General features: G+C 30.4%; 1 protein-coding gene across 1 annotated transcript; it reads right to left on the reverse strand.

The window, feature by feature from the left end:
* LOC110668636 (probable mitochondrial adenine nucleotide transporter BTL3) lies at positions 1 to 3,757 on the reverse strand. Its single transcript, XM_021829965.2, has 4 exons — positions 3,030 to 3,757; positions 1,955 to 2,258; positions 366 to 827; positions 1 to 238 (listed from the first exon to the last, which is right to left on the reverse strand). Exons 1-4 carry the CDS (start codon positions 3,521 to 3,523, stop codon positions 170 to 172), a joined length of 1,329 nt encoding a protein of 442 aa, XP_021685657.2. The 5' UTR covers positions 3,524 to 3,757; the 3' UTR covers positions 1 to 169.
* Positions 3,758 to 10,537: the final 6,780 nt, after the last annotated feature.

Here is a 10,537-nt window from a genome sequence, read left to right on the forward strand (position 1 = left end):
TTTTAGGTTTTAAGAAGGTTCTTTATTTCTTAAGTTTGAAGACCAGCAATGTGTTGAGAAATTCGATGGTAATTGTCAAGTGTAAATGATAACTCTTAGCATTTTGATTTATGTTCTGTGCTCATCTTTGAGTCACTGTACAACCTCCTACCAGTTATTTTCTATTCATTCATGCTACCTCGAGAACAATCTTCATAAACTCATAGACGAAGTAACTTATTGCTGCAGAGGGAAGTACCTGAAAATGCAAAACATAAAGCTATCAGAAAATGTGAGCTGAACTGACAAGCCAAAATTCCGGAAGGAGATCAGTAAATAGCAAAAACTTGTAACCATCACATGGAACTGAACTTCTACATGCATACCTGCAGTAAGCTGGGAATGAGTCCGGAATACAGAGCCGGAATTCCACCTTGCTCAACAATCTTGACACAGGTTGCCAGCGCACTCATCTTAGTAGACCGAACTTGCAGTTGAAGTTGTCTCCTCACAACTTCAAATGGGTAAGTAGCAGCTTCTGCACAAGCACCAGCAACTGCCCCATACAGTAATGTCCTGATTGGTCCCAACTCTAGCTGGTCCAAAGCATTCAATTCCTGCCCAAGTTGGCTCTCTATTCTTTTCCTGCCTTCAGGTGAATGCAGATAGGCAGACTTCAATATATCATAGACACCATAGAAAACTGCCCCTGAAGGTGCCATGCTTATGATAGAAGGTACTAAGCCCTTGTAAAGGGAAAAGAAACCTTCAGTTCGGATCATGTGGTGAAAAGCACCAATCACTCCACCCAAAGCTTCCCCACCAGGTGCAGCAATCTTGGTCCTGATCTGCAAGATACATCAATTGACATTTGATTTAGAATTCAGTGATGATCTTGGGCAAAAAAAATGCATGGAAAAAAGAACACAGCAAGCATGAACAACTTGATACCCCAAATGCACCTTCAATAGTCCAAACTTCTACTAATCTCAATTAAGCCCCAGTTCAGGATGGCTACTTGGCTCCTTTGCTACTATATCATTTTTTTAGGGCCAAACTTCTGTTTGTTGCTGTGATACTAAACCAAATTACTCCAAATACTTCAAAATAAAAAGCCTAATAGAAAATATTGAATTACTTTATCTCTTTTTCCAAGTCACAAAAAAGCAGGAAAGGTTCTTTTCACAACTAAATAATTGTTTTTATCATATATTATACCATTTCCAAACAGGTAACTCATAGTCACAAAGTTGCCCCATTCACATTCAAAGCATAGATAGTCAGCAGCAAACAAACATAGAGAACTGGAAAATACAGCAACAATCCTAATTTCCATGTTAGTAATCTACAGTATACCATTCTAGATCCAAGTGGTTCAATAAAACACTCAATGCTGAGAAACATTGTCCATAATGGTTTACATTGATTTCTTATTATAATAATGTTTACTTCACAAACAAGTCATGTAAAGCACTTATCTCTGCCACAATATTACAAGAAAATGAATTTGGGAAATCAACATATTGAAAACAATTAAGTCAAAAAGTAAAAAAAAAAATGTCCAACTTATCAGCTCACTATGAGCTGTTTCAGTTGCAAACATGATATCTTTGTTCTATGGGCATTTTGCCATTTTCAGACCATATTTTTTCTATGTATGTACTTCATGGCCATGAATACATAAAAAAAAAATGTAAAAATGAGATTATTAACTCTTAGACACAGCCTGGCACTCTGAACTATTCAGAACTAGTTTTGACAACAGATGCTAATAATCATCAAGCACTCAGGCCCAGTTCCATCTGAATTCTACAATATCAGCAGTAAAATACAAACAGCCATGTACAGTCAAGTTGGGTCAGTAGAAAAAGTTGCAGCATACAAGAGTGCATTGTTGTTCTACTTGTACATGTAAGAGCATGACCAAGAGCAAAGAAAACTACAAAAGGGAACAAAATCTCAAGTTTTCACATACAGTGTCAAGTGGTATACAAAGAATGGTAGCAGTAATGCCAGCTGCAGCACCAGCAATGAACCTCTCAAAATTTGTGGTTTCCTCATTCCCAGATAATCTGAGCAATTGCTTCCTATATGTATCATATGCACAAAAATTGACTGCTTTAAATGGAGCTGTACGGAGAACGTTGACAAGGTTCCCCTTCCAAAAGCCTTTCAAGCCTTGTGTAGTTGCAATTGTCTTAATGAGGTCAAATATGTGCTTTTGCTCACCACGAACCATATATTCCAGCTTTAATCTCTCCAGTGGAGCAACAAAAGTTCTGGTACAACAGCTTTTGCTTAGATAAATAGGAAGCAATCTAATACAGCAACTAAATCAATATCCTATAAACATTACACCATGGTAATATAAAACAGCATTCAGTTATCACTGTGGTATCAAATGCTGATGATAGAATCAATTCAAAAAAAATTCTTAATTAAAATAATGTTGGAACTTGGAAGTGAAAACATTGAAGGCCATGTTTGGTTTACTATGGAAATGAGGGGAATGCAAGAAATAGGATTACATTTTCTTGTTTTGTTCACAAATGATCCAAAATTTGTATGATATTTTTATATTCGAATAACTTGAATTTAAGATTATGAAGTATAATTTTTAAGGTTATTAATAAATTGTGTTTAGTTATTTCAAAAATAAAATTGGAATAGGATTCTTGAGATCTAAACATCCATTTCCATTCCCATTTCATTTCCAAGGAAAACTAAACATGCGAGGAGAAAAAAAAAATCCTTTTGTATTAATTGCTGCAGTCTCATTCTCATTGCTAAAAGAAAGGACCATAAATTTGAATTAATGATGTAACAATTCAATTTCTTTGCAGTCGAAAAAACAATCACCCTTTAATTCCTTGAACTACAATCAACGTGGAAATTCGAACAAATTACATATAAACAAAATGCTCAATTATTTCATGAGAACAAGCAAAATAAGAGGAAGTAAAGGAGGAGGGAGCCGCAAGAGCAAACACAGATAAACTTATAAACCAATTTAAAAAATAAAATAAAATAAAATAAAAAAGAGCACAGACCTTGAAACCATAGCTGCAATAGCTCCAGCCCACAAATGCTTGGTAGTGTTCATAGCACCGTGTCCTCGTACACTAACATTCCGTTTCCTTCTTCTCTCCAAAACAACTTCACCTCCGTCAAGCACCTTTACCTCCTCAATGACGCTCTTTGCATCTCCGTTTTGCACCAAACAGACCTTCGGTTCGTGCAGAAGTCCAGGTCCATCGTTTCTCAAGCTCACGGACAAAAAGAAACCACTAAACGCCACTTGACTGCTCCTTTCCCTCCTAAATCCCCCCAAAACCGTGTGTTTAGAACAAGAAATCAAACTCGAAATACTAATTGAACTACTCCTATAAGAAATGAGATTAACAAAAGAAGAAGAAATGGTGGGCTCGAGAAATATGCCGCCACAAGTGAATGAACCAGGATTCGAACTTAAATCGACCAAAAATGGACTTAGAGATTGGTCATTTGAAAGTGAATTTCTCGAACAAACTTCAAATCCTGGCATTATAAAATGAAGAGAGATGGAACTGGAGCCGTTTGGGAGATTTCGAATTTTCAATGGGATTGGGTTTTAGAGAGGTGACAGATTGAAAGAGAATGGGAGAGGAAGACTAGAAGGTTGATAATAAGGGGAAGATGAAATGGCGGATTCCGCTTCGACTCTGCCTTTGTTTCCATCGCCCCACAAAGCAGAGGGCCGTCTCGAGCGAATATAGTCGCCCTTGCTTCTTGATATTTTTTAAATTTCTTTTCATTTTATTTTATTATTATTATTATTTCTTCGTTAGCTCTGAGTGGATCAGGAATTGGATCACCCGACCGGGATCCAAAGAAATTCTGGGCTTATCAAGCTCTGTCAATTGCTACCATGCTCGGTAAAGCAGGTGGTCCGTGTCCCTTAAAAAGCACGTTCTTTTTTCCAAGCCCATGTTTTGAAAAATGGAATTAAACGCCTAAACGAATAAATTTTTATTTATTTTTAGATGAAATTATATGAATTCTCGGTTGAAAAAAGTACATATTCAAAGTTCCTTCACAATAATAAAATTTTAATTAGTTATTAATATTTATAAAAAAATAGTTTGAATTTATTTTTTTTAGTGATGATTGTCTATGAAAATGTAATAATATATATGATAATCTGATAGAGTAAATATGGGTGTGAACTGATTTCGATCGAATTTTGATTAAAGTTGATGATTTCACTTTGATTTAAAGGAAAAGTTAGGATAGAATCTTCTAAATTCAAATTTATATAATTTTTGGTTCGATTTGAAGGTGGTTTTAATTTTTATTTTTAAATATTTTAAAAATAAAAGTTAATAAAAAAAAAAATAAAATAAAAATACTTAAATTTAATTATTTAATAATTAAATTATCTATATATTTTATTGAGAACGGAAAAATCAAAGCATTCATTGTTCACAAACTTTTTTATTTTATAATTAATTTTTCTTTTAATTTTCATTTATATTTAATGTATCGTGGCTTGTTGAGTTATTATCAACGCTTTTCATTATATTTTCTTGTTGGCGACATATAATTTTAGTTCAATAGTTAAATGCAAACTTATGCTTCTAACAATTTAGAATTATTTTGGTGTATGATTTAATATATTTTTTTTTCACATTAAATATTTGTTCTGCTGTCAAAATTGATATAAGAGCATTTAGAATTTCTTTTTATAATTCTTGCTAACATTGGAAGATTAATCTCGTATTTTTTCCACACATTGAATAATTTGGAAAACAAAATCATACTTTTCAAATTCAAAACATATTTGATAAATATAAATAAAATTTAGAAAGACGGGCATAATTTGTGATTTTTTTTTTTTATCTTTAATGCTAACATGCAATATCTTGTATTGATACACTGCCTATCGATTATTGACGATGTAGATTGTGTACTAGCCATGGAATATGTTGCTAAATAATCTATATTATACAAAAATATATGAAGGTAGGAAAAAAATATTAGTATTGTCTAAAATGTCTTTTATTATTTAATTAATTTTAGAACTTATATAAATTTAAAATTTAAAATTTATTTGTATTTAAATTCTACTTAATTAGTTTTTAATAATTCAATAAATATATATATATATATATATATATATATATATATATATATATATATATATATATATAACACAACTTTTGACAAAAATTATTTATAAAAATAGAAAGATATATTTTTTTTATGAATAACTTTTTTATTAAATACTAATAGATTTTTTTATCTTTATCTTATAATTATTTATGTAAAAATATTTTAATATAATAATAAATACCTTATTTACTTTTCAATAATAATAATAATAATAATAATAATAATAATAATAATAAATAATAATCATTCTAATAATACATGTAACACCCCAAAATTTTATTATTTATGAGTATTTTTGGTATTTTAATTTTATTTAAATTTTATGAATTTTTTTTGAGATTTTTCGGATTTTAAAAATCGGGTTCGATTTTCCGAAAATATAAACTTTGAGGATTTTTAAAAATTAATTTAAAGACCACGTGGCAAAACTAAAAATATATTTGGAGTCTACGTATTTTTCTAAGTTTTATGAAATTTTTTCGGAATTTTTGGACCTCGTTTTCGGTCCCGAGGCAGAGTAAAAAGTTCAAAATTTTGTATCCTGAATCGAACCGGCCGAATCGAACCGGATCGGATCGGACCGATCGAATCGGACCGGCCCTTTTTCCTTCTTCCTTTTCTTCTCCCGCGCGCGATGGCTCTCGCCCTTCTCTCCCTCGTTTCTCTCTCCTCTCCGCTTCAGCGCAGCCAGCCAACCAGCCCAGCGGTAGCCAGCCAACCAAACGCGCCTGAACGCGGCCGATTGACGCCACTTGTGTCCAAAATCATCTACTTGGCGAGAGCTTTCCATAGACACCAAAAACGCCGAAATCCATCGAGCGGATTGTCCGATTTTTGCTCGGGAAGATTTTAGCCCATTTCGATTTTTGGGCTAGATTTCTCGAAAACCGTGAATCCCACGAGGAAACCGAGGCCACCAGCATGCTCCATTCGTCGAGAGCTTCGCAACGACATAAATTTCGAATTTTTCCGACACCGTTTTTCAGTGGGTCTCACGGAACTTCGCAGTGTATTTTCGAGCATTAAATGAGCTTAGAAAATTCTGAAAAATTTATGTACTAACCCCCGTGTTATGGGCTTCGTGTAGGTATCCTCGATTCGCGGAAATTCGACAGTTGATCGGGTCTGTAAATTTCGGGCAGATGGACTGTTCTGGGAAAAGTCTCCGAATTGGGCTGAGGTTTTGGCTAGCCTCCCATTGTCAGACGTCCCGAGCGCGTTCCAGAAGTCGGAATCGGCAAAGGTAAACCCAAACCTTGCTTTTTCGTAATTTTCTAGTGCTTAAATAGGATTAAAAATCCATAAAATATTCGTGGTAGCTTAGAAAATTACGATTCTTTTTGCAATAGCTTAGTAATATTGCTAAGGACCGCGGGGCAAAGTTTTATAATTTTTAGAGCTTGTTTGGGCAGTTTTTGCAAAAATGATCAATGATAAGGACTAAATTGAAATTTTGCGTATTGTGATGGGTGATTGATTTGATGGGCCCAGGAGGGGCTGTGTGATATGATTGAACTGTTGATATATGGATTGTGAATATAGAAGTGCGTTTTTAGCCCTTTTGCAGGTTGGGTAGGTCCTAGGTATAGAGGAGACTCTGCCGGATTTTCGGCACGACTTAGGACGTACTTGATCTTTTTCTTTATTTGTATTGAGTCAAATTTATTAAATAGATGTAATGTAATTGTCAGGTGAGCTGACCTTCTTCCTCCGCCCACCGCCATGTAATTTGTCGTCAAGTTTGTGAGTAGAATATTAATTTTAATTGTAATTTCGATATTATTATATGTTCAGCATGCCCATGCATCACTTATATGCATATATTTATGTAGTTAAACTCTAGGCACGATTTTTGATGCATTGATAAATGTTAAAGTGCCATGTATGTTGTTGTGGTAATTTGGAGCAGTGTGCGTGCGTTGGCTTGCGTGTGATGTGGTGTGGACTATGGATAGGACGGGTAGACACGGCTTGAGTTCTTCATTGGGACCGGTCCTTCGGTAGACACGGCTTGAGTTCTTCTGGGACCCCGATTTGGTATTTAAGTGGAAGTCCGAAATGAGTTCTTGGCACCAGGTTGGATTTAAGAGAGCTGTATAGGGGATCAGCTCCCATATATTATGATTGATGTTACAGGGTGCGTGAGTGCTCCAAATTACCTTTGTGATGTTATGATGTGAAAATGATGTGGATGTTGCATTTCACTCTACAGGGTGCATTAGATTTAGATAGTTATAGAGATTATGGTTAAAATTGATATTTTACTCTCTGAGTCGAACGCTCACTCCTGTTCAATATTTTTTTCAGGTTACAGGAGGATTTTATTTTGGTTAACCTGCTTTTCTCCCTCGCAGGTTGTTTATCAATGTTTGTGAAATTTTATTAACTCCTAGAATTTCCGCATGTGTTAGAAGTATTTATTTGATTATGGTCTGTAATATTATTATCATGTTGGACCTGTAAACGTATAATGATATGCATGTTTGATAGATGGGATGAGGGAGCTGAGCTCCCATTTATTATTATGTTAATGAGTATGTGGAGGGTGAGCTGAGCTCCCAAATTGATTATATATTGTGTTTACAGGTCGGGTGAGTCGAAAACTCCCCGTTGGAAAGTCCATTTTATGGCCGGACTCTGTCCGTTTGTTTTCTTGATATTGGGCCCAAATGGGCCTTAGAGTTGGGTTAATGAACAGTTAGGCTTACTACGGGCCTCGGGGGCTTTAAGCTGACCCAGGTCCTAGTGCCGGTCCGGCCCATAGGTTGGGTCGTGACAATACATATCTGAATCATTCCACATCTGAATTATTCAAATAATAATGATAATTTAAAAATAAATTATTACTAAAAATAATAATTATCTAAGGCTTTTTATATTAAAATTTCGTTATTTTTCTATTAAATTAAAGTAATTTTTATTTTATATGAATAATTTTTTTAATGAATCTTAATAGTTTTTTATATCTATCTTATAAATTATGTAAAAATATTTTAATACAATTATATTTAAATTTACCTAAAAAGAAAGAGAAATTAGTCTTTGTCAAGCAAACATTTTAATTCTTTTATTAATATTTTTATAATTTTCTTTTAATTTATTTTTTATAAGTTCCTTAAAAAAATATTTCATATAAAATAAATTTATATTTTATTTTAATTATAGATGTATTTCTAAAAATCTTATTGCATTAATATATAAGTTTTTTTTGAGAAAATATTAATATATAAGTCTAATTAATATATATATATATACTCGAATAAAAAGTATTCTAAAAAAATTAAAATTTGTTGATTTATAAAAATTATTTAATTAATATGTAATATATAATAAAATTATATGAATTTTAAATTTTTAAATAACATATAATTACTTATATATATATATATATAACAAATTATATATGTTAGAAAAAACATTTAAATAGGTAAATATGTATTTTTTAAAATTAATAATTTACATAATATGTTAGACTTGAATGTAATTATAAAATTAATATAATTAATAAAATAATTAAATTTAAAATACTAATTTTTTATTTTAAAATGGTACATTATTAAAAGTTTAAAAATATTAATACGTTTCTATATTAAAAAAAATAACTTTTAATTTTTTAATATTATAATCTTATTATAACTCGATAAAATAGTGAATATATATATATATATATATACATATATATAAAATTAGAAATCATTCTTTAAAAACTAGTACAAAAAACTTGCGAACATATTTGAGGAAAAAATTAGTAATATTAAACGTCCTAAATATTTTGCATAATCTCTTAAGAAATTTTTATATCCATCTATATACTGCTATGCTGGTATTATATTTTACTAATATATCCATCTAATTTAACCATATGATAAAAAACAATGAGAAGTTTTAAGAAATTTTTTTAAATAATCGAGTATTTTTATTTCATGACGGTAATTAATTCTTTCAAATCAGAGTAGTCATTTAAATTGAAACAAAATTTAAAAATCTCCATAAAAAATAAAATATGGTGCGGTGACATTTATGTATATATATATAAAAAAGCATCCCATCATTAAAAACTTAAAAATATTATGCATTTTTTTATATATATTTTAATTTTTAAAATTATAAGAAAATATTATGGACTGTAAAAATGTATAAAATATAAAAAAATAAAATATAGACATAAAATATAAATATTTATATAGTTCACTTTATTCGCATGCGATTATATTCACAGGCATGTTATTTTTCACTATAATTAAATATAATCATCAAATTATAAGCTCAAAATTATTTATTTTTGTAACTCAATTACACTAAAGATAATTCCTCGTTACATAACTGTTCATAATAAATATAATAGTTAATTTTTATTTTTCTTGAATATTATGTTTTTTTTTTAGCTTAGACTGAAATTTATTTCTTAAGAAACTGCAATAGACAGAACGCCAAAATCACAATTCTGAGCAAGAATTAGCTAAATCACTCACTTCATAGGAATCTCTTCACAATACTAGTATTAATTCATTAATTCTAATATAATTAGGAGTTCTCCTTAATTTAACAAAATTTTATTACTATATAAAAAATTTTCTTCATTTATTGATAAATATTTTTCCAATTCAAGTTATGAAAATATTTCCTTAAATCTAATTAAAAATTTGAGTCACAAATTGGTTTACATAGTAGATTAAGATATTCATAAGTTTGATTTGATAATTTATATGTGAAAATCCGCCTCTTGAGAACGCCTTTAAGGAACTTTTAGGTAATTGCCATTCTTCCCGCAAAAACGCGCCCACTCTCTCATTGCAATACCATGCAACCATATAAAATTTAATGCAATTTTAACAGGCACAGTGAAAACATGTAAACTTCTAAAAGTATATTTTACATATAAATAAAAAAAACATAATAAGTACACATAACATGATAAAATTTACCTCCTAACATGGTTAATAACATTATTTAAAAGTATTTACACAAATATCATCAAAATTAACTAAATTTTTTAATTAAAGAAATTTCTTTTAAAATATTTTTTTATTAATCTAGCAATATTGTGATTCATATATCTATCATTAAGAACCAGAAAGTAGATTTTTTTTTTCGAAATTCTTCTTAAATTCTTTTAAAATATCATGATAAAATTTGAAATATTATCATAACAGTGAATTTTTATAATAATAATAATAATAATAATAATAATAATAATAATAAATTGAATAGTCGTAAATGTCCATAAATTAATTGAAAATTATTTTAAAAATTTAATAAAAAAATTAATAGAATTGTATTAATTTTTGCCATTGTAATAAAATTATTAAGACTAAAAATTTTAAATAAAATTAAAAATGACAATGTTTGGTTTTTTCATCATCAAGAATAGAAAGGAAAATTGAATTGAATTGGTTCAAAGCACGCC

Source organism: Hevea brasiliensis, chromosome 12 (genome assembly GCF_030052815.1).
Source record: "Hevea brasiliensis isolate MT/VB/25A 57/8 chromosome 12, ASM3005281v1, whole genome shotgun sequence".
NCBI classification, from domain to species: Eukaryota; Viridiplantae; Streptophyta; class Magnoliopsida; order Malpighiales; family Euphorbiaceae; genus Hevea; species Hevea brasiliensis.

Bases quoted from the DNA above. Each gene is read 5' to 3' on its own strand.
- LOC110668636 (XM_021829965.2), bottom strand. From the start codon at position 3,523: ATGCCAGGATTTGAAGTTTGTTCGAGAAATTCACTTTCAAATGACCAA. The intron at 2,259-3,029 runs GTCTGTGCTCTT...CTGTTGTACCAG, and splicing joins ATTGCAGCTATGGTTTCAAG to AACTTTTGTTGCTCCACTGG. The intron at 239-365 runs GTATGCATGTAG...TTGCATTTTCAG, and splicing joins TCATTCCCAGCTTACTGCAG to GTACTTCCCTCTGCAGCAAT.